The sequence below is a fragment of the Suricata suricatta genome, chromosome 7 (genome assembly GCF_006229205.1).
Source record: "Suricata suricatta isolate VVHF042 chromosome 7, meerkat_22Aug2017_6uvM2_HiC, whole genome shotgun sequence".
NCBI classification, from domain to species: Eukaryota; Metazoa; Chordata; class Mammalia; order Carnivora; family Herpestidae; genus Suricata; species Suricata suricatta.
Genome location: NC_043706.1, coordinates 92358828 through 92384365, shown reverse-complemented (window position 1 = coordinate 92384365; position 25538 = coordinate 92358828). Strand labels below are relative to the sequence as shown.

General features: G+C 39.1%; 1 protein-coding gene across 1 annotated transcript in view; it reads left to right on the top strand.

The window, feature by feature from the left end:
* The window catches only part of PDSS2 (decaprenyl diphosphate synthase subunit 2), a 254629-nt gene that overhangs the window by 177721 nt on the left and 51370 nt on the right, over positions 1-25538 (top strand). The window contains exon 4 of the mRNA XM_029945385.1: positions 16-90. Within this exon, the coding sequence (XP_029801245.1) occupies positions 16-90 (75 nt within the window). The remainder of the gene's footprint in view (positions 1-15; positions 91-25538) is intronic.

The following is a 25538-nucleotide window of genomic DNA, read 5'->3' as shown; positions in this document are numbered from 1 at the left end:
TTTCTTATTTTTTAGGTTGTGGAACTTTTAGCAAGTGCTCTTATGGACTTGGTACAGGGAGTATACCATGAAAATTCTACGTCAGCAAAGGTAAGGATCAGGTATTCATTATAAAATGTTAGGTTAAAAACCCCTTGTGGCAAAACAAGGATTGACGAGCAAAAATCTCATTTTTGTTTTGTGTTTAAATTGTACATGACATTTTTTTTTAGATTAGTGTTTTGGCTACAAATTCATGGGCATACGCTTAGTACATAGCAGATTTAGCCAATTAAAACAACCTCTTATCCTCTGGCTGGATGCACAGTCTGTTCAATCTACAGCAGCCCAGTAGACGCCAGGATGCCGTGTCTAGTGGCTGGCAGGTCGCGCCATCACAGGGCAGGCAGACTGGAGAGACAGCTTGTGCTGAGGCGGCTGGGCGCAGCCTGTCCCCAGAGGAAGGGGCCTTCTGTGTCCCAGAAGAGAGGACATGATGTGAAGAGGATGACTTTGGAGGGCATGAGGAAGGAATGTCTTTTACATCCAAGATCCAGAATTGACTGCATTACTAAATTCTCGGTGATAAGAAGTAGGCTGGTTGTGCAGTTGGATCCTTCTGATTAATTATATAGATCTAGAATTAAGGTTTTTTGACTCATTTAACAGGACATCTTATGGGTTAGGTTTTATTTCTTTAAAATGCAGTTATTTCATTTCAGTAGGACATTGAATGTGAAGCAATTGCCTCATTGACCACCGCCATCATTTAACATGGTATATGCTATTATATGGGATTCCTATCTTAGGGTTTCATTATTCTAACTTCTTTAGCTTCTGTATTAGCAAGATTTCACTCACTGTAAATTAGAGAAAATATGCGCACATGCACATCTTAGGCTTTTTGACATTTCCATTTGAAAAAAGAAAGACTGATTTTACTAGAAAATGAAACATAGGGCATGAGCAACTTGCATAGGAAATTTAAAAGTATAATCCAGGGACTCTGGATGGCTCAGAGAATGGTTAGTAAAATATGAAGAATTGTACCTTGGACGTCTGCTAACATTTGGTTCAAGGAACCACAGTTCCCAGGAGGCATATCTAACTTCACCTAAGCTGCTTAGTGGTCTGTGGGGACCCAGCAGGTATACGACCACAGTGGGACCCCCTTTGCTGCATTTTTCAAAAATATACCGTACTTCACTATCATGGCTGAGGATTAGTATATTGTAAAATGGACAATGGAAGATTCCTTGTCTAATTCCACTCATAAGAAGATGATGATAGCTAAATATGTAACACCGTGGTAAGTAACTCAGCCGTGTTTTTTTTCATTTAATCTTCATAGAAAGCCTGCTAACAGATACTACTTCTACTCCCATTTGACATATGTGAAAACTGAGATTTAGAAAAGATTAAATAATTTGCAAGTCATATAACTTGCTAGTTGAGATTTGAACTCCGGAGCTCAGGTTCTTAACCTTACGTTTTCTACCTCGATACCTTAATGAACCCCAATTTGCTAGCATCCCTCTGCCATGCCTGAGATCCTACCATATAAGATGATTACAGCGACCTCTTCTGGCTGTTGAGGCATTGTTTTCCCCTGGGATAATTCCAACATGTTCATCGTAGTTCCATGTTAAGATATTAATATCTTACAGTTAAATACCTTAATTTCTAAGCCAAAGTGTTATTATTGGTCTTGGGGTTCTTGATTTATTCACTCTTAACTGTTTGTCCACTACTGTTAGCCTAGTTCATTAATAAGTACTTTCTGTATGTCAAGCAGACCTACTAGCAACAGTAATAAATGCTTAGATAGCACTTTACAGTTTCCTTATACTTTCTCTACAGCCACCCATAAAAAGGGGGACGTTTGTTGATATGTCCATGTTATAGAGGAAGAGCCTGAGATTCAGGGATGACAAAAGGCAGGAAAGCCTATTATCTGGAAACTGTTGATGCGTGTTGCACAGTGGCATGATCTGAACCCAGGTTTTTTGACTCCAAGTCCCACGTAATCTGTTTCTTCCTGGGAAAGAGAAAAGAGGAAGCAACAGAAGTCTTTGAAGGACTGTTGATCACATGTTCCCTGCCACTCAGCAAGCACTAATTGCTGACTTTGATTAGCTAGCTTTACTCCAGAGTCTGTAGCAATGCTTTGTCCATCAGCCCTCTTTCCCTACCGGCTGCCCAAACGCAGCCCTTTAAAGCACTGGTGACCTTCTTTAAGCAATTACACTTCTGAATATAGCCAAACCATTGAAATAGCTGTTTGGGTTGGTTTTGTTCTCTTTTGTTTTGTTTTTATAACGGAAGCAAAATGCATAGTTGGACTGCAGCTGTGGGAGTGCTTCTTGATGCCTCCATTTGTGCCCCAGGTCCAATTTAGGTTAACCACATTTCTCTTCCTCACCAGAAAAATCCTGGCCTTTCTCCCCCCTCCTCTAAGTGTGCTTGCCATTGCAATGGCAGTTCAGAATTTGCGTCTTCTAACTTGACCCAGGAATCCCTTCAGAGGCAGAGAGAGCAGTGCCCCACATGGAGTGCTTCAAGGTTTTTCTGTTCTGGCCCGATTGGGAAGCAGCCACAAGTGGAGGTCATGTGGGAAGTGAATGGCACCACCTCCGTAGCCCAGGGCCAACTCCATGCACAAAAGACCTGTTTTGTGATTCAAAATCAGCTGCAAACCATTTCTTGTCTTTAGGGAGAAGAGAATACAATGGCAGTCTGTTTTCTATACTGCTGCTTAATGCAGTGATGGAGAACCTGGGTAGTGCAAAAATAGCTTTCTGTGGAGCAGTATCTATGTGACCAGGGTAGATGCACTGAAAGCAAATGGAGAATTACAACTGAGTATGTCTAAAATCACCTTCTCCAGAAGTTCGTAAAGGAATTACCTCATCCTCCTTTATAAACTATGAAAATTTATGTGACTTGTGTTAGTAAAACTTGACAGAGCATATGTAAAGTGTGATCATGTACAGATTCCAAGTAATTTTAGAAATTCATCCTTTATTCTAGCCATTAAAAACAGTATTTTTATTTTTGTGCTTGTTAGTGAATGAGCCTTTTTTCCCCTTATAATAAAAATTAGCCATTGTGCTTTCTTTAGTGTTTATAATATTTCTTCTCCCTCTACCTGTTTTGTTGTTGTTGTTGTTGTTAGCTAATTGGGGAGGAGGGGAAGCATGTTAAGTAGAAAAATTGCGTTTTATTTTTTTTAAGTTTGTTTATTTATTTTGAGAGAGAGCACAAGTGGGAGGACAGGGAGCACAGAGAGAGGGATACAGAGACAGAGAATCCCTGTGCTAATAGCACAGAGCCCAAACCAGGGCTCGATCCCACAAACCGTGAGACCATGATCTGAGCCAAAATCGAGAATCGGATGTTTAGCCAACTGAGCCACCCAGGCGACCCCCAAAAACTGCATTTTGAATACAGTGGTTGTTTACCATCCTAAGAGTTCCCTGAGTTCTGTCGTATACATTGAATTCATATTACTCACTGTACACACTAAATATTTTGCCTTTTAGCAAAATTGGCTTTGAATTCACACATCTTTATATCTAAAATCTTTATAACATAATTATAACTTGTTTTTAACTAGAAAAGTAACTACCTATTCAGTAATAAAAATTGAAAGCACAGAGAAAGGTCAAGAGGAAAAAAGAAATTATTTTACATAAAAAAATTTTTTTAATGTCTTTTATTTATTTTTGAGAGACAAAGAGCACGAGCAGGGGAGGGTCAGAGAGAGAGGGAGACACAGAATCTGAAGCAGGCTCCAGGCTCTGAGCTAGCTGTCAGCAAAGAACCTGACGTGGGGCTTGAACCCACGAACTATGAGATCATGACCTGAGCTGAAGCCGGATGCTTAACCGACTGAGCCACCCAGGGGCCCCAGAAATTATTTTACATAAACCATGCCCCAGAAATGAATCATGATTATACTTTAATGTATCTCCTTCTAGATTTTATTCTGCATATCTTCCATTTTAGAGTTATTACTGTATATAATTTTTTGTCCTGATTCATTCCCTAGGATTTGTTATTAAAAGTCTTCAATTTTTAGGTGCCTGGGTGGCTCAGTTAAGTGTCCGACTTCAACTCAGGTCATGATCTCATGGTTCGGGGGTTCGAGCCCTGCGTCTGGCTCTGTGCTGACACCTGGGAGCCTGGAGCCTGCTTCAGATTCTGTGTGTGTGTCTCTCTCTCTCTGCCCCTCCCCTACTTATGCTCTGTTTCTGTCTCAATAATAAATAAACATTAAAAAAATTAAAAATAGAACTATCCTACAACCAAGCAATTGCAGTACTGGGTATTTATCCAAGATATACAGAAGCGCTGATACCTTGCACCCAATGTTTATAGCAGCACCCCAGTGTTTATAGCAGCACTATCAACAATAGCCAAAGTATGGAAAAGCCCAAATGTCCATCAATGGATGAATGGATAAAGAAGATGTGTGTGTACACACACACACACACACACACACACACACACACACACACACAATGGAGTATTACTTGACGATCAAAAAGAATGAAATCTTGCCATTTGCAACTACATGGATGGAACTAGAGGGTATTATGCTAAGCGAAATTAGTCAATCAGAGAAAGATAAATATCATATGACTTCACTCATATGAGGACTTTAAGGCACAGAATAGATGAACATAAGAGAAGGGAAACAAAAACAATATAAAAACAGAGAGGGGGATAAAACATAAGAGACTCTTAAATATGGAGAATAATCAGAGGGTTGCTGGAGGGCTTGTGGGAGGGGGAATGGGCTAAATGGGTAAGGGACATTAAGGAATCTACTCCTGAAATCAATGATGCACTATATGCTAACTAACCTGGATGTAAATTAAGAAAATAATTTTTTTTAAGTTTAAAAAGTAAAATCTATTCTTTAAAGAAAAACCTAAGAATATTTTCAATATATGCAAAATGATTGCTCTCCTTATATGCAAAATGATTGCCTGCTTATAAGGTTGGCCTTTGGCTTGAATCTGGGATCTTGGATTTTAGGACTGTCTCTATCATTATCTAACTGGTAAGTGCAGCTCACTGTACCTAAACTGTTTCTGCAAATAATGTGGTTTATTTTGAATACCTGCTTTCCTTCTGGGAGTCTGGAAGGTTCGTATATACTAGGCAGAGAGGATGACCAACCCCGACAAAAACCCTGAGCACTGAGTCTCCAATGAACTTCCCTGGAAGACAGTATTTCATATGTTATCACATGTGTTCATTCTTAGAGGAATGAATCATATCCTGTTTAACTCCACTGGCAGAAGATTCTTAGAAGCTTGAGCCCAGTTTCCTGTAGACTTCATCTCATGCACCTTTTTCTGTTTGCTGGTTTTGTTTTGTATCCTTTGCTCTAATAAACCACAGTTGTGAGTTTGAGTATATGTTGAGTCCTAGGAGTTCTCCTAACAAGGTTATCAAACTTTGGGGTGATCTAAGAGACCCCCACATACTTTTTCTGATTCTTTTTTTTATGTTTTATTTATTTTTGAGAGAGAGAGAGACAGCATGAGCAGGGGAGGGCCAGAGAGAGAGGAAGACACAGAATCCGAAGACAGGCTTCAGACTCTGAGCTGTCAGTACAGAGCACGACGCAGGGTTCGAACCCTCGAACCATGAGATCATGACCTGAGCCAAAGTCGGACGCTTAACCGACTAAGCCACCCAGGCGCCCATCTTTTTCTGATTCTTTATTGTTTATTTCCACCCATTCGTACTCCTTCCTTGGGAGTCTAATCAAGGTCCACTGCAACGCTCATGTGGGTTTTGAAATGAGGAACTGCACACCTCTCTCCTGTCCTCAGAGATTCTGCTCATGTTGGCTTCACCCCAGTCTCAGGGAAAGTGAGGCGGTTTTAAAGAGGATCCAGTTCTCTTGGAAAGGAACTGGTTTTAACAGAGTTACTAAAATTACAAAGATCCATTCTATATTTTTTCCAAGAACAGATTATACTTTCAGTATATTATTCGCGTAGAAGTAGACAAGATCACTTCTGTCCATATATTTATTTATTTACTTATTTATTTATTTGTTCTTTATGCTTATCTTCCTTGGCCTCTTAGCATCTTTCAAGTAAAATATAAGAGTAAGATATTTCAGTCCACCAGGAAGTTATAGATTGGCGCCTACCTGCAAATTCCAATGCCACCTTCTAAAATACAATAAAAAGTTTAGCAAGGTGAGTTTTGTCCACTGAAAAACATAACCAGGGGAAAATGTGACTAAAAAGTCACATCTTGTTGGGAAAATCAGAAAAGACTAGAAGGAGAATGTGATATTTGAAGTGGACATTTAAGTTTAGGAAGGGCATTAGTTGACGGAGAAGGATGTCATTCCAGGCAGAGGAAGCAGCATGATGAAAAGTAGAGAGGCATATTTACGATCAGGTCTTCATCCACATTAGATCAAAGGAATAGTAAGAAGACTAGAAAGGGAGGTTTTGTCTCATGCTTGAAGACTTGTAATGCCAGAATATAGAGCTAAAACCGTATTCAGTACTTCAAATATGGAAGGGATTGAAGATTTAAAAAAAATTTTTTTAATGATTATTTTTGAGAGAGAGAGAGCATGAGCAGGGGAGGGGCAAAAAGAGTAGGAGACACAGAATCCCAAGCAGGCTCCAGGCTCTGAGCTGTCAGTGTAGAGCCCGATGTGGGGCTCAAACTCACAAATCATGAGATCATGACGTGAGCTGAAGTTGGATGCTTAACTGACTGAGCCACCCAGGCGCCCCAGAATTGAAGATTTTTAAACAAAGGAATTATATGATCAAGTTAACCTTTGAGAAAGTTAATCCATCAGTAGTTATTATGACGGTTTACAGGAAATTAAAGGTATATGAAAACAGAAAAGCAAAGCAATAAAGGCTAGGGGTATTCTTCTTCCAATTTAACATAGTTGGCCCCTTCTTGATATTCATATCTCTACATCAATGTCATCTTTTCAAAGACCAGCCTCTCACCCAATCTGAAGTAGCCACCCTACTTAATTCCCTGTATCTTAAACACAGTTGTCACCCTCTGATATTTTTCTTATGGTTTCTCCTATAAGCATATAAACTCTGAGAGGTGGGATTTTGTTTACCATTGTATTCCTAATACCAGAACAGTGCCTAGCACATTAGTAGTAGCCCAAAAATAGTTGTTAAATTAATGATATAGCTTTATTGATATATAGTAACTGCAACTATTTTATTTTACTTTTATTTATTTATTTATTTTACTATTTTTTTTGAGAGAGAGAGACAGAGTGTGAATCAGGGAGGGGCAGAGAAAGAGGGAGACACTGACTTTGAAGGAGGCTCCAGTCTCAGAGCTGTCAGCACAGAGCCCAATGAGGAGCCCAAACCCACAGACTGGGAGATCATGACCTGAGCCAAAGTCAGACGCTTAACTGACTGAGCCACCTGAGTGCTTCTCATTTTATTTTATTTTTTGAGAGAGAGAGAGACAGAGTATATGCAGGGGAGGGCCAGAGAGAGAGGGAGACACAGAATCCAAAACAAGCTCAGGCTCTGAGCTGTAAGCACAGAGCCTGATGTGGGGCTTGAACCCATGAATGCAAGATCATGACCTGAGCCAAAGCGGGATGCTCAACCAGCTGAGCCACCCAGGCACCCCAAACTGCAGATATTTCAAGTGCTGCACAATCTGATGTTTTAATATTTGTGTGTACCATGGAACTATCAAGATAATAAATATAGCTGTTACTCCAAGAGCAGGCTTGCTTACTACTTGCTACAAAAGCAGTAATCCCCAAAACTCAATGTTTCCTTTGTTTGTTTGTTTTTACCAGTAACACAAATCCGCTGAAGGCATAGCATCCATCTGAGCCCACATTGTTGCCCCTGCAGTACTTGGGATCAATGGTAACCAACACAAATATGTTCATACACACGCTTTTGCTGTGCCATGAATAACATAGTCCTTTATCTCTGATCCAGGAGTCTTGACACTTTAGTTAGCATCACTGAAACCGTCACAGGCTAATTCTTTAGTTTGTATATAAGGGAAAGCAAAATCTCAGATCCAAGAGCTAGAGCTCCCAACACAATGTTGAAGTAGTGAGAATGGACATTCTTGACATGCTCCTGATGCAACCAGAAAGACATTCAGTATTTCACCATTAACTGTGATGTTGGCTGTAGGTTTCTGTTTTTGTCTGTAGAGGCTCTTGATTAGTTAAGAAGTTCCCTTGTATTCCTAATTTCCTGAGAGTTCATTTCAGGAATTAATGTTGATTTTGACAATTTTTTTCTATAGTATTGAGGTGATCATATTTCTTGATTATTTTTTTCTCTTTTAGGTTTTCCTTTTTTAATTATCTAATGTTAAACCAGCCTTGCCATCATCAAGTAAACCTCATGTGATCCTGATACAGTCTCCTTTTTATATATTGTTGAATTTGATGTGCGAAAATTTTGTTAATGTTTGCATCTATATTATTGCATAATAAATTAGAACTCATTTCCTCCTTTTTTATTTTTTTGAAAGGTTTTTTTGTAGAATTAGTATTCTTTCTTCCTTAAATATTTGATAGAATTCATTAGTGAAGCCATCAAACCTTTCTTTGTGGGAAAATTGTTTTTTTAATTACAAATTCAATGCTTTAAAAACTTCTGGACTATTTAGGGTTATGTGTTCCTTTGTGAGTCAACTTTGTTGTTTATAGCCTTTAAAGAAATTATTTATTTCATTTAAGTTGTCAGATTTATTGGCATATAGTTCTTAGTAATATCCCCATATTATCCTTTTAATATATGTAGAGTGTGTATTGATGTCACCTCTCTCATTTCTGACATTAGTAATTTGTGTCTTTTTTATTTCCCCAAGAAGCTAAACAATATTATTGATTCCAAAGGACCAGCTTTTGGTTTCACCGACTTTCTCTCTTTTTCACCTTTCTATATTCTTTCTTCTGATTACTTTAGTTTTATTTTCATCTTTTTTAAAGCTTTGTAAGCTGAAATCATTTTTAAATTAAAACCTGTTTTCTCGTCTAATATGACATTTAATGCAATGAATTTCTCTCTAAGTGCTACTTCAGCGACATCCCACAAGTTTTCATTATATTACTTTTTAAATTTTCATTCAGTTCAGCCTACTTGCTAATTGTCTTTTAATTTTTTTTTCTTTGACTCACGGGTTATTTAAAACCTTGTTATTTAGTTTCTGAGTGTTTTGCGATTTTTCCAGATGTCTTTCTGTCATTGATTTATAATACTTTTGTGGTTAAAGAACATATTTTATATGGTTTGAGTTAATTTTAAATGTATCGAGAGTTGTTTTATGACCCAGATATGATCTATCATGGTAAATGTTCACTTAAAAAGAATATGTATTCTGCTGTTGTTTATGGAGTGTTATGTAAATATCAATTAAGTCAGATTGGTTGATAGTGTCATTAAAGTCTTCTGTATCCGTAATTGTTTTCATTCTGCTTGTTTTCTCAGTTACTGAGAGAGGGTGTTAAAGGCTCTGATTATAATTGTGGATTTTTCTATTTCTCCTCACAGTTCTATCAGTTTTTCCTTCATGTATTTTAAATCTCTGCTGTAGGCACATTAACCCTTAGGATCATTGTGTTATTTTGATGATTTCATCCTTTTACCATTATATTTTTTTAATGACCTTTTTTTAGCCCTGGTAATATTCTTTATAGGGTTTGTTTTTTTTTCTGATCTATACCTTATCTGATGCTAATATAATCATTCCAGCTTTCTTTTGATTAAAATTATGGTATATCTTTTTCCACCCTTGTACTGTTTTTATATTTAAATTTTTTTAATGTTTATTTTTGAGAGGGGGCAGAGTGTGCAAGAGCCAGGGAGGGGCAGGAGTGAGGAGGAATAGAGGACTTGAAGCAGGCTCCACAACTGGAAGCAGAAAACCCAATGTGGGGCTCAAACCCTTGAACAGTTGTGAGACCATGATCTAAGCGGAAGTCTGAAGCTCAACCAACTGAGCCACCAAGGCACCCCGTTTTTATATTTAAAGTCAGCTTCTTATAAACCGCATTTCATTGGATCTTGCTCTTTTATTCAGTCTGATGATCTCTACCTTTTAATTTGTGTGTTTAGATCATTTACATTTTATGTATTTATTGATATGGGTGAGTTTAAGGGCCATCTGGTTATTTGTCTGCCATTTGTCCCATTTGTTTTTCCCTTTCCTTCTTTTTTTGCCTTCTCTTAGCTTAGTTTTCACAATGCCATTTTGTCTCCTTTTTTACTTGTTAGCTATAACTCTTTACCGCATTTTTAGCAGCTGCTCTTGAGTTCATAATATATATCTTGATTTATCACAGTGTAGTTCCAAGTGATAGTATGCCTTATAGGATAAGAAGCTTACACAAATTTATTTCTATTGCTTCCCTCTCAGCCTTTGCATTATCATTTTCATATATTTTGCTCCCATGTATATGATAAATCTTACAATACAGTGTTACTATGTTTGCTTTAAACATTCAATTATATTTTAAAGGGACTCAATTTTTTAAGTTTTTTATATTTACCCCCATAGTTAACATCTTCAGTGCTTCTCATTTCTTTGTGTCAGTCATCCAGATTTCCCATCTGGTATTATTTTCCTTTTTCCTAAAAGATTTCTTTTAATTTTGCTGGTGATTAATTCTTCTAGCTTTTGTGTCTGAGAAAAATCTTTATATTGACCTCGTACTTAAGATATGTTCACTGGATATAAAATTTAAGATTGATGAAATCTTTTCTTTCAGTGTTTTCAAGACATTGCTTCATTGTCTTCTCATATTATTTACAACAAGAGAGTTGCTGTCATCCTTATTTTTGTTCATCTGTATATTATGTGGCAAAATTTCTGATGTTGCTTTTATGATTTTCTCTTTACCACTGGTTTTGAGCATTTGAATTATGATGTGCCTTGGTGTTATATTTCTCATATCTCTTGTGGTTAGGTTCATTGAGCCTCTTAGATTTATGAGTTTGTTTTTATCAAATTTGGGAAATTTTTGGTCATATTTTCAAATATTTTTTCAGTCCTTCTCTCCTTCTTACTGGGACTCAAATTGCGTATAATAGGCTGCTTAACATTAACCCAGAACCCACTGATTTGTATTCTTTTTTATTATTATTGTTTTTCTCTGCATTTCATTTTGAATAATTTCTATTGGTGCACATTCAAGCTCACCAATTTATATCTTCTATGTTTCTATTTAACATCCTCAGTGTTTCTTCTGGCTGCTAGACCATATGGACTACAGTTATGAAAACTGTTTTAATATCCCTGTCTACTAATTCAATTATCTGTGTCATTTCTGAGTTGACTTCAGTTGAGTGATTTCTCTCCTCATTATGCATTGAATTTACCTGTCTTTTTTTTTTTTTTTTTGGCATGCTTGGTTATTTTTGATTGGATGCCAGACACTGTATTTTATTTTGTTGGATTCTAGATATTTTTGTATCTCTATAAATATTCTTGAGCTTTATTTTGGAATTCAGTTAAGTTACTATAAATGGTTTGATTTTTTTCAGGTCCTACACTTAAGTTTTCATAGACAAGACCAGAATAGCATTTAATTTAGGGCTAATTTTCCCTACCTCAAAGGCAAAATCCTTATCAGTATTCTACTGATACCCTGTGAATTATGAGGTTTTCCACTCTGATTGGTGGGAACAGTCCTGTGTAAGCTCTAAGAATTGTTCCCTCTCTACCTTCTGAATGATTCTTTCCTCAGACTTCAGTAATGTTGTATCCATGTATTGGTGATGCTCAGCTGAAGACTTCTGGGAAACATCTCCAGAGCTCTCTGTACAGCTCTCCTATCTTGAATACTCTGCCCTGTGAATGTTAGCCCCTAATTCTAACCCCTTTGGCCTCTCTGGATACTCCAGACCATCTCCTTAACTCAAGGAAATTGCTAGGCTCTGTGATCTGGCATTCTCTCCAGGCAATAAACTGGAACATTTATTTATTTCCTACCTCTCAGAGATCATTGTTATTTGTTGCCTGACTTCAAATGTATTAAAGCTCTTGTTTCATATATTTTGTCCAGTGTTTTAGTGGTTTCAGGTGGAGGAGTACATTCAGTCTGCTGCTCCATCTTTCCGAAAGGGCCAGTCCTCATGATTTTATTGTTTTATTTGTATTGTAATGACTTTTAAATAATAACAAATATAAAATTTTCCTCCTGTGAATTTTATGATACCTTTGTGTTGCTGATACCCTATTCTGCATGCTTATTTTAGTGTCTATTGTATACTTCAGCCATGAGACTTAAGAAATGAAAAATGCCTCCAATGTTTTACACCTGGTTTACTGGGGGAAAATGGTGATAGACTTGACATAAAAGAAGCTTGGCTATAGAGAGAAGTGGATGTATATAAATGAGTCCGATTAATGGGGAGCTGATGGCAGACTCTCCAGATGAAAGACTCCAGAGCTCCAGAGAGATAATGTGGGATGCCTCTTTGTAGACTTGTAGGCAAATGAGTTGGGGGAGACAAAGAAACAAAAAGTTTAGGAAAATAAAAATAGAGAAACTGGAAAGGAAGTTGAAAATTGTAGTCAACATGACCTGGATAGGCAGTAAGTGGACTTTGAATTTGACACCTGTTTCTTCCCAACTAAAACCAAAAGACAAGTATGCTGTGTACTGAATTTTTCATTATTTGATAATTAATTCTGCAGATAATTTTTGCATAGAAATGTTTTCTGAAATTAAACAAATTGGGATATATGTGATGGGCCCATATGTAGGGGACATTGATGAATATGGTAAATAGCTTCAGTGTCAAATTGCAAAAAGCCACTGCTTCCAACTTCTACTCAGAAATCAGAGGATGTTAGTAATTTATATCTCAATGAAGATATGTTTTTTGATGGAAAATGAGGGAGTAAGTTTCTATCTCCTGATACTTTAACATATTAAAGAGATTGAATTCGGAAAATCTAGATAGATTGTTTCGCATTGGATTCTGGTTGAATTGTTTGTTGTCGTGAATCCTACGTTAGCCATAGAGCTATATTGGGCAGTTTTGATACAGTCCTTATTAGCAAAATTGTATTGGACTGCTGCTGTGTGCACAACGGCACTTCTGAGCACTACTGGGTTATTCAAAACAAACTATAGCCAGAAACACAGGCCTGCCCTTGGGGACCTTATGATACACATGGTTCAGAGGGAAAAAATGTGCACCTGCAACCACTGGAGAGCAATTTACCCAGAAGACCATGTGTAAAATTATATGATACAAGATAAGTGTATAGGAGAAAGTCCAGCTTTAAGGATTAATATTTCAGGGGAAGCTTCTTGGAAATTTTTTCTTTTGAGTCTTAGAAATTATAGTGGAAAGGAACTAGAAATTATTGAGGCTTCTTGGGATCAGGAAGTTGGCTGTGAGCACTGACATTGTTTATTCAATCATTTAATATATCTTTCGAGCATCTGCTATGGCAGACACTAGCAATTGGAGTGCTCAGAGCTCAGTGGAGAGGCCAACAATAACCATCATATAAATGATCAAGGGAAATAACTGGTAGTGATAATTGTACAACAAAGAACTAAATAAAGAGAAGTGACAGTGGATAGGGATCAAGGGAGTTACTTTATTTTTATACTTTTTATTTAAATGTTTATTTATTTTTGAGAAGGCGCAAGCAGGTGAGGGGCAGAGAGAGGGGGCCAGAGGATCTGAAGCAGGCCCTGCACTGACAGATGTGGGGCACAACCCGTGATACCATGACTTGAGCTGAAGTTGGACACTCAACCAGCTGAGCCACCCAGGTGCCCAAGGGGAGTTCCTTTAGACTGGATGTTCATGGAAATCCTCTCTAAGGAAATAATTTTCAAGCTGAGATCTGAATGGCAAAAAGCAACTAGCTATGTGAAGAAAGAACAGAGAGGAAAGCATTCCAGGGAGAAGAAGCAACTCAGGCAAAGGCCTAAAGGAGAAACCAGCTTAATGTATCCACAGAATAGAAAGAAGCCCTACCCAGCTGGCACATAGTGAATGAATAGAAGAGTAGTTGGAGGTAAGTTCAGAGAGGCAGACAGTATTATGAAAATACATAGGACACGGACATGCAGGTGATTTGGACACAGGCTCAACTAAGACCAAGAAATTTATTTTTTAGGGTGACCTAGTTATTACTCTAGGCATGCTCATTCAACAAATGTTACCGAGTACCTATTGTATGCTAGCAGCTGTGCTAGACAAATCAGCTACATGTGTATTGAGAACCAAGATGGAAACAAAGTCGTAGTTGGAACTACAGCAAAGGGGCCTTGGTAGGAAAGGTGATCAATTTAAAAGCTATCCATGATTCATATCCAGGTAGATCTTGAACATTTGTATTGGGGAATTTGGATATAAAGTAGTCAGTAAGAGGAATGCACCATAGGATCTTATACGATGAAATTTGTGATAAAGACTATTGTAGAAGTGGTGAATAGGGTAAAGTGGAAGCCAAAGAAATTAGAAGCAGAGAGGGATGCCTGGGTGGCTCGGTCGGTTAAGCATCCAACTTCAGCTCAGGTCATGATCTCACAGTCCATGGGTTCGAACCCCGCTTTGGGCTCTGTGCTGACAGCTCAGAACCTGGAGCCTGCTTCAGATTTTTTTGTCTCCCTTACTCTCTGCCCCTCCCCATCTCGCTGTCTGTCTCTGTCTCTCAAAATAAAGACATAAAAAATTAAAAAAAAAAAGAAAGAAAGAAATTAGAAGCAGAGGGACCAGCTGGAGGAGTGTTGAAATAACACAGGTGTGAAGCACCAGACACAATTACTGGCAGTAGAAGCAAGTGTTAGGCAAGGGCCCAGGAGTTCAACAGGTATTCTCTCTCTCAACTTATTAAGTGATATACAGTTGATGTCTCCTGTTTTATTACTGTCTCCCTGTGTATTTGGTGGAACTGAGTCAACATTCATCATCTTTTAACTAGTTCTTTATCAGTCTTTTCTTTTAGTGCTAAGTATACTCCAAAAAGCATTTTTCATAAAATTTACTGCACTGTACAAAAATGTTTTAAAAATCAATAGACAATATTTGTACAAGTTTGTTTCAGTCTCTTTGTCTGCAGATTATAGTATTTCTAGTCTTTCATGAGAGAACTCAAACTAAAACCACCCAGCTAAGTCATTCTTGAATTCTGAATCAAAGAAATTATGAAACATAATACATGTTTGTTGTTTTAAGCCACTACATTTGGGATAGTTACTTCTACAGCAATAAATAACTAATCCATGCCATTTGCCATCAAGCCGCAATCTTCTTTCACTGTGGGCAGGGTGTACTTCCATTTACTCAGCCATTTGACTTGCTTTGACCAATAGGAGGCCCTCTGGATCTCTGCCATCACCATGAGAAAAATATGTTCTGGCCAGACTGCTGGTCCAAGAAGAATGAGAAACACTTGGAACAGAGCCTCTCCAGCCAACCTAGAAATGTGCAGTGAAAAGCAGAGCCACCATTCTAGATTAGCTGAATCCTGGCAGATCCACAGACACATACACAAATGATTACTGTTTGAAGCCACTGAGTTGGGGTAGCATTACCAATAACAAATTGGAGTTAGAAGGAGTCAGGGAATCTATGGGGTCCTAGAGGTCTAGGCCAACCCTATCATTAGGGTTCTGATTGGAGCAGCTGACTTGAGGCTTTTAGCCTGAGGACCCAAGACCTGCCTTCCAGGGCTAGGAACTGCTGAGTAACTGCAATGTCAGCTCTCCCTGGGCTGGAGAGAGCAGAGATTCGGTACCTGGAACTTCACAAAAGTCATATCAGGGCTGTTTGTGAAGCGTCTCCAGTGGCTTTTTGGTGTTTTCCTTTAGGTTTTTATCACTTATTAATCCTCATGAAAAATCGGCACAATCACCATAGATAAAGTCACTGCAGAATGTCTTCCTTCTTTTTGCCAACACTTTTTTGGCCTTTGCAGCTTCCCTGACTTGCTTCAGTCTGTTCTTTTGTTCCTTTCACTGTTTGCACGAGGTCTCTTTTCTTTTTGTTCTCCACCCCCACCCACCCACCCCCCGCCCATATAGGCCTCATCTTACTGGTGTTGTGTTTGGGTTCATGAATCATAAATCATGTTGATTTACATAAATCAAACCAGTTGTCTTGCCGTCACCAAAATTAGCTTTGAATCCAAGTCCAGAGATGGCATCCAATGTGCTCTTAAACATTTTAGCAAGTTTCTCCTAAATTTCTTAGTTACTGTTGCCTTCCTAGGACAAAGGACATCAGTGACCATTTGTTTTGTTTCCACTGAAGTAGTTGGTTGGTCATAAACGTCTTCGTTGTGACAGTTACCATGCTGAAGGCAGTCATCCTCAGGCAGCCTGAGAGGAATACAGTGTTGTTTTTTATGGAAGCGTCATTGTGCACTGTACAAACAGAAGCACACAACAATGTGGAAAATCCAGGGTTTTGTAATTTGCTCACATAAAAATGGATGAAGATGGGCAAGAGAGGTTAACTAGAGAGAGAGAATCAGTGAGTTTGAGTTCAAAGAAGCTAATTAACCTTTACAAGTGGAAGGTAATTCATATTGGAAGTTTTCTTTCGTAGATTAGAAATAGGAAAACCTTATTTTCCTTTCTTTGGAGTTAAAACTATCGTGTGTGTGTGTGTGTGTGTGTGTGTGTGTGTGTGTGTGTGTAAAAACTATCTTTAAAAGAAAACATGTATTTTAAGATATTTAAAAGTGAAACGGTAAGTGCTGTAGAAAAGCATTAAGATACTCTGGGGTATATTTCATTGCTACATTACTCACAATCTGTCCCTCACATTGTACCCAAGGCATGTATTAACGAGCTAATAAAATATGCCATGTCATGTTTTATTGTTTGCTGGGCATCTGTTCAAGCTTATATCACTCACATATCTAAGACTTTGAAGATGCTAGTGGAGGCGATAATAAATACCTATAATTTTACTAACATCCTTTTTTCATAAACTAGACACAGTCTTAAATCATGCATTGCAAATAAAAATGTTGAATTTATTCAGATTTAAAGGCTATTGAGAGTGGTTTAAAAATTTTTTATTACAAAATGTATCAGTCATACTAAAGAATATATATAACAGATATACATAAAGAATAAAAAGAATTACCCATCACCACATTTAAGCAGTAGTACTGTATGTATAGTTTAATCCACAAAATGTTTTTATTTAAGGGAAATAGCAGCAAATGTATCGTGAAGTGAACATACCAGAATCAAATGTAAGCGATTGGGTGCCTGGGTGGCTCAATTGGCTAAACATCGGACTTCAGCTCAGGTCATGATCTTGCGGTGCATGAGTTCGAGTCCTGCATTAGACTCTGTGCTGATAGCTCAGAGCCTGGAACCTGCCTCGGATTTTGTGTCTTCCTCTCTTTCCATCTCTCCCTGCTCACACTCTATCTCTCCCTCTCCCAAAAATAAACAAACATTAAAAAAAAAAAAGAATAAATGTAAGGGCATTAGGTTAGATATACAGAGGTGAGAAGTGAAGTTTAATACAGATACAGAGAAGACAGAAAAGCTGTTGGTGACTGGGAAAACTAAGCTATTGGTGACTGGGAAAACTTAGTATATGATGGTCCTTTCAATTAAATAGACCCTCATGTTTAGAGTGGGTCTGGTTGGTGAACGATTTTATTTGTTCAGTGTTTAAATTGCATTGGTACACCATTTAGAGATACTCCAGGTCGCTCACTGATAGCTATCATAGCAAAGCATCTTGAAAGGCAGTTTATTTGCCTGAGCGATAAAATGTGACTATTAGACATGTAAATTGTTTAATAGAATACCATTCTGATCACAGGATAAGAATAGACCTTTCAGAAAATGAAGCCCAAGCCTTCAATTATCATCTGTCTATATGCCAGCGAGTCTCAATTTATATCTCTATCTCAGACCACTCCTGAGCTCTAAAGCTGAATATTTTGCTGCTTATTCAGTATTTCTTCTTGGAGCTCTCGCAGGCATGTGAGCATCTGTATATGTAAAACCAGATATATGATCTTCCATTTCCCTCCAAACCCACTCCAAACCACTTTCCTCCAAATCACTGTTTATCCAGATTCTCAGGTCAAAACAGAGGAGTCACCCTCAATACTTCCGCCTCTCACCAGGCTTACTCCCACAGCTGCTGTACTCCATCTTCTGTATCGTCACCTCAGCCAGAAGCATAACTGAAAGGAAGCAGGGAATGCAGTTGTTCTGAAAACCCTTCAAAAGTAGAGTGTGGTGGTTTATAAAGAAAAAGGGCCACAACTTGTTTTACTTTCCTCCCATCATCTCCCTTTGAGTAATGAGGATCTGTGTCCCTTTCTCTTGAATCTCAGTGGGCTTGTGAGAGCCTGAACCAATAACGTATTGTAGAAATGACACTACACGACTTCCTGAGCTCTTAGAATATTTGCTGTCTTGAACCACTCAAGGTCCCGTCTGAGCTCAACCAGCTCGACCACCCTGCTGTCAGCAGTCACGTGAGTAGACCACGGGGAGGCGCTCCCATCCTCAGTCCCAGAAGGGCCGCACTGAGATGTGTGTGGGTAAAGAAGCTATCTTATTGGAAGTGGATCTCTGATGTTTCGGCTGTTCCAGCCCCTAGCCAGTCAGATCATCCCCCAGCTTTTCTAGTCTTCTTGAGTGAGACCCCAGGAACTGTGGAGCTGAGACCAGCCATCTTCTCTGTTTCCTTTCTAAATTCCTGACCCACAGAATCTGTGGGCATCATAAAGTGGCTGTGGTGTTTATGCCACTAAGGTTTCAGATGGAGTGTTCTGCACAAGTAGATAATCAGGATATAGATCTTTCCAACATTTTTTAAGGCAATGTGTTAGCATGATGGCTGTTAAAGACTGTGGAAAAGGTACAGGGAGGGACAATGTAACATTATTTTGAAAGAGAGAGACAGACAGAGCACAAGTGGCAGAAGGGCAGAGACAGAGAGAAGCACAAAATCTGAAACAGACTCCAGGCCCCAAGCTGTCAGCATGGAGCCTGACGCGGGGCTAGAACCCACAAACTATGAGATCATGACCTGAGCCGAAGTTGAATGCTTACCCAACTGAGTCCCTGGCACCCCCGGGACAGTGTAAATATGCTTTCAAAACATTACTGATTGAATCCTGAAATTTACCCAGAAGGTTGTTATGTTAGCTTGACCTGCCATAATAAAATAGCATAGAATGGATGGCTTAAACAACAAAAATTTATTTTTGCAGAGTTCTGGAGGCTAGAAGTTTGAGGTGAAGGTTCTGGCCAATTCTCATGAGAGCTCCTAATTTGCAGGTGTCCACCTTCTCTCTGTGTCCCCACATGGAGGAGAGAGAACCAGGCAAAGTCTCTTCTTACAAGAGCACTAAACCCCAGATCAGGCTCTGCCTCTTATGACTTCATTTAACCTTAATTACTTCTTTAAAATGTAGCCACAGTGGCAGTTAAGGGTTTAGCACATGACTTTGCAGGGATCCATCCGATCCATAACAGTAGTCAGGAGCAGGACTTTGTTTATGTCCTCACTCCTTACTAGTCATGGCACAGGCTACAGCCTGGCTGTATCCCACACATTGCGTTAGAATCTGGCTGTCCCCTGTGCATGGTCCATGATGCCATCATCCTTGTCTGAACTACTCTAGTAACTTCCTCCTTTATCTCCCTGTATACAATTCCCACCCCCTCCCCAACACACACACACCACCATCTTCTAGTCTTTTCTCCACCCTACCAGGGGTCTCAGAATGCTAATCTGTTGATTCTGTGCCTGTGTTCTGTGGTCACTGGATGAAGTGACATCCCATCACTCTTGGGATAAAGACCAAAATTGTAAAAGTGACCCTGCATAGTCCGACCCCCATCTACCTCCAACCGGACCTTGTACCACTTGTTCCCACCCTCACTGCATATCAGCCCTGATAGCCTTCTCTGACTTTTCAGACATGCCATTCTACTTTGAATGTACAATCCTTACAACCTAGAACATGATTCCTCGTCTTCTTTGCTATTTACCCCTTATTCGTTTCTGCTATATCATCTTGAGTATCACTTCCTCAGGGAAACCATCCCCCAAAAGCCCCAATTCTTTGGTTACATGCTATCAGAAAAGGAAGTTCAACTCCCCCCCTGGAAGTATCTCAGTTTATAGTTATGTATTTGTCTGGTTATCTGATTATCTGGTTTCCTCACTAGATTATAAGAACAATAAGTACAAGGACTCTGATTTTGCTCACTGACACAATCACCTGGAACAACGCCTTTACCAAGAAGATACTCAGTAAATCTTTAACAAATGAATAAATGAAGAAATACAAATAGACAATCAGTGAAATGACTTCCCACTTCCTACCCATCAAATTCATAAGTAAAACAATAATTCTACTGACTAGTAAGGCAGTCTCAAACTTAGCTGGTCCGTGTATACATCAGAAGAACCATTCTTGGGCCCCTGGCTGGATCAGTCAGTACAACAGGTGACTCTTGATCTCTGGGTCGAGAGTTTGAGCTCCATGTTGGGCGTTGAGCTTCCTTTAAAAAGGGGGTAGGGCAGGGCGCCTGGGTGGCTCAGTCACTTAAGCATCTGACTTTGGCTCAGGTCATGATTTCATGGTTCGTGGGTTCGAGCCCCACGTCGGTCTCTGGGCTGACAGCTCAGAGCCTGGACCCTGCTTCGGATTCTGTGTTTCCCTCATTCTCTGTCCCTCCCCTGCTCACACTCTATCTCTCTGTCTCTCAAAAATAAATAAACATTATAAATTTTTTAAATAAATAAAAAATTATAAATGGGGGTGGGGACACCTGGGTGGCTTAGTCAGTTAAGCGCCTGACTTAAGCTGAGGTTATGATCTCAGGTTCTTGAGTTCAAGCCCCATGTCAGGTCCTGTGCTGAGAGCTCAGACCCTGGAACCTGCTTTGGATTCTGTGTCTACCTCTCTCTCTTTGCCCCTCCCCTGCTCGAGCTCTGTCTCTTCTCTCTCTCAAAAATAAACATTTAAAAAAATTTTTTAAGTGTTTTACATTTTAAAAGGAGAAGGAGGAGAAGAACCTTTCTTTAAAACAACTTGGCAGAAAGTTTACAGAGGCTTTAAAATATTCCAACCCACAAATTTTAATCATAGACTCCATCTATAGTAGCCAGGCTCCAAGATAGCTTCCAGTGAGCCCACGTCCTGATATTCCTGCGTAATTCCTTTCTGTACTGTCCTAGGTTGGTCTGTGTGATAAACAGCATACAGAGTCTCTTGAATATATTCTCCCTCTCACTCTTTTGTGTTACTGAGTCTGGGGAAAGCCAGTAGCCATGTCATGTGAGCAGCCCTATGGAGTGGCTGCTGTGGCAAGGAACTAACAACTACTACCAAAAGCCACCTGAGTAGGTTTGGGAGCAGACTCTCTAGCTCCTCTATATTGTTTAGCCCCAGCTCTCAGCTTGAATACAGCCTCATGAAAAACCCTGAGCCAGAACCAGCCAGCTAAGCCATCCCTGGACTCCTGACCATCAGAAATATAAAATAAATGTCTGCTGTTTTAAAATGCTACATTTGGGATAATTTGTTATGTAGCAATAAATAACTAATACACCATCCTAAGCAAATTTCGCCCTAAAATGCTTAGGAGTTTGTTAACATTGGCATGTGTAGACTTCATATCCCATGAACATTTTTCATTAAGGGATGAATTTGTTGGAATGCTTTCAGCTGCAAAAAATGGAAAATTCAGTTAAATAGTTACAAAAATAAGATAGTACATTTTACTCTAACCAGACGTGCCCAGTTAGTCAGGTATCAGTCAGTTAACGTGAAACTCCATCATATCAAGGTTTACTGTCTCTCTGCTCTGCCTCTTAGTGTCCTGTTTATTATCAGGCTGGTGGTGATTTGGGTGTATCTCTCCAAGACAGAGAAGCATACAGAGGAAACAGTTGCAAGTTCTACCTGGGTTTCTTTCTAGGAGCCTCCTCATAGGCTTCGCTCAGTACTGTATCTCATTACCTAGAATTAGCTCATATGCCCCTTCCTAAATTAATCATTGGCAAGTGTTCCATGGAAGGGAAATACATGCAAAATGATCTCCAGAGGTGAGAGGAGCTATTAGACGAAAGAAAAGACAGACATGTTTAGTTTGACAAGAAATGGCTTATGAAGGGGACTTCTGGACAGAAGCATGTCTTGGGCAGCAGCAAGATATAACCCCACCTCCCCTAAGACCTATTTTTATACCCTCTGGGCCGGGAGTACAAACTAGGGAACCACCAAGAGGAGAATGTTAAGAACATATGTGTGTCGGGGCACCTGGGTGGCTCAGTCGGTTAAGCATCCAGCTTCAGCTCAGGTCATGATCTCGAAGTTCATGAGTGCAAGCCCTGCATCAGGCTCTGCATCTGATGGCACAGAGCCTGGAGCCTGCTTTGGATTCTGTGTTTTCCTCTCTCTCTCTGCTCCTTTTCTGTTCATGCTCTCTCTCTCTCAAAAAAAAAAAAATTAAAGGAAAAGAGAATAGGTGTGTCATAATCATATCTCCAGGGAAGATCAAGGGTATTATGCCCTGAGGGTGTACTTAAGAATGTGGTTAAAAAAAAGAAAGAAAAGGAAAGAATGTGAGAGAAGGGGTTATGTTCAAGGAATTTCAGGTCCTAAAACCATCATCATGGCCAATTTGTTCAAAAGGGCATTAGTCTGCACACATATCAGAGCAGTGAGTACACGAACAAAACTAGGCCTTGTTAGTAAGGAGGGAGAGGGAAGTGGATCCTGGCTGAGCAACATCTTGTCCACTGTAGGGAGCTATCTTGTTTCACTTTTTGAACAACTCATCTTGTTCTTGCCTCTCAGTCTCCATTAGCTACCACTTTAGCTCATCTGCTCACCTACCATATAGCACTCTACCCCTTAATGGATCTTCAGTTATTGCCCCTCCTGTCTAAACTGCCTCTGGAGCAACCCATCTAAATTGCACATGTGATCGTATCATTTCCCACTAAAAACAGTTTTCTAGCACCTAAATGATAAGATCCAAACCTCTAGGCCTCTTGCCTTCCTGACTAGTCAGTCCCTCTTCACCTTCCTCTCCCACTGTATGCTTTAAGAATATGGAACTAATATTGATGCCCCAAAGTCATCTTCTGCTTTGTCTTCCCTGCTAATTCCAGTTCATTCTTCAGAACCAAACTCAACTCTAACTGTCCCCTCACTAAAGTCTTCTTTAATCTTTCTTCAGAGAAGTGTTCACTCCCTCCCCTATACTACAAGCATAGCTCCCTTTGCACATACCAAACTGCTTTCTATTTACTGTGTTTCTCCCCTGCTGAACTTCTCCTAACGGTCAAAAAGTAATGCCTAACTAATTTTCAAATCCACAATGCTTGGCACATAGTAGCACACAGAAAAATCAGTTAACTGCATCCACTGCACATTTGCATGGGACGCCAAACACCAGCACATGCTGTGCATTTCAAAGCAGGCCACATTTCCCCTTGGTGCTGTCCAGTCTGTTCATCTCAAAGAATTATTCAGTATTCCCCACTGCCCCTACTGTACAACCCATCCGAAGACTGTCTGCTGCCCTCTAGCTGTTCAGAGCTTCCCCCTGCCCAAGGATGCCGCCTGCTGAAGGATTTGTGCTGTAAAACGGTCTTGTCTCCATCCTGACCCTTTTCAGCTTGGTCAGTCCCATCCAGCTCAGCAGCGAGTGACCCGTGGGAAGGGCGAGAAGGGACTAGCCGGCTCTAAACCAAAGAATTCTCAAACTTTAAATTCCCTCATAACCCTTTTCTCTAATTTCTGAGTAAAGTTTTAAAATCTTTTTATTCTATAGAAGCATTAAAATAATAGAATTCAGTTATATACATGTATCAGATCTTACTAGTTTCTCTCTCATGATTTACATAGATATAAAGCTTCCAGATACCTACTATACTCTTTCCCGTGTGATTGGATTATAAATCTGTGCAAATTATTTTATCCTATTTGATGAATCTGTTAAAATAGTATACTTTTTTTTCTTCCCTAGGGATTCCTGAAAAAATACTTGTGATGTGTACTGTTTCTAATCTAATTGCTCATCTTATGCTCTGGATTCGTGGATTTCTTCCATGGGTATTATTAAAAGACTTAATTTATAGGTTGAAAATACTTTTTTGATACATAGATAAAACATGTCATTCATTCTTAAATACAGCCTACTTTTTCAACTATAAAAGATTCTGCATATATTTCTATTATGTATTAAGCAAAATAGAATCCAGTTGCTATAGGTCTAAGACCCATCTCTGCTTAGTCTCTGAGTAGTGTCTAATTTGGGTCAAAATATAGTCTTGAAATCTCATTACCTAATGGGAATAATGATATTTAGGATTTTTGAGAACTAATAGTGAATATGAAAGTGCCATCACTTAGCTAGTTCCCAGGACCACTAGATTTCATAATCTCTCTCGCCTTCTTCTTATCCCTAAATTCAGAGGGTCTTTATTGAAAATTTCCTGGTAAACTCTTTTGCTCTTGTTTAACTTCTCAAAATAGCTGAAAACAGCAACTCATAGTAAACATTTAAAATGGTGAAATGTGGCATTAGACGGATCTGGTCTTTCACTAAACCCAAATTTATCCTGCATTTATAAAGATAGTGACTCAGAGTATGTATCAGAAGTAGGAAGCATGAAAAATAGGATATTCGCATACTTTCTTTAAAGTGCTTTTATCTCGACAGGTAGCCAGTTTCTGAATCTCCCAAACTCTTCTTTTCTGATGATGTGAAAAGTAGGAGTTTGACTTGGCAAGTTCTAGTTGGGGCTTTGTCATTTTCCTGCATCAGTTAATTTACTTTTGTCCTGTGACCATTGACCAGACTTTTAATCCCAACCAGCCCCTTTATAAATACAGTTTGGTCTCCTGTGAATATTTATGTACATATGTATTACTTTCATCAGTAAAGCAGCTCGGGGCACGCCCCCAGACGATTCCGTTAGCAGAACAGCGTGTTCTCTCTGAGCAGACCCACCAGCGCCCCATCTCAGGCAAGCACTGTCTGCAAGCTTCAGTTTAGTGTATGTGTGTGTTATTGAACCAGCCTTACTTGAGCAAAAAGGGCACGTGACTGCGAATAAGAGACCTACATTTTTTAAATTAATGTACGTTTGTCTGACAGCCATTTAAAAGGCATGTTGGCATATATTACCTTTATGGAAAAAAGGAAATCCCATCAAAAGTAAATATTCATTCACTGTATCTTCCTTTTATAGATAATAAATCTTTAGTAAAAACTGCACATGTGTAAGTTGATGCTATAAGAATATCTAAATCTCATTTACTTTGACTACATTCATTCATTTCACACCAATTCTGTATCTCTGATATGTGAAGATACTGATTTGAATGTGGTTATCAAACCAGTTTCTTGGTATTTTATACATTTATTTTTCCTTTTCATGCCTTCTTAATATATACCCTGCAAGCTGATGGAAATGAATGGAGGGATTTGTTTCATTTGTAACTAAGTTCACAATGTATAATAATTTAATGTTCCTGGAATAAATTTTCTGATTAACATAGAA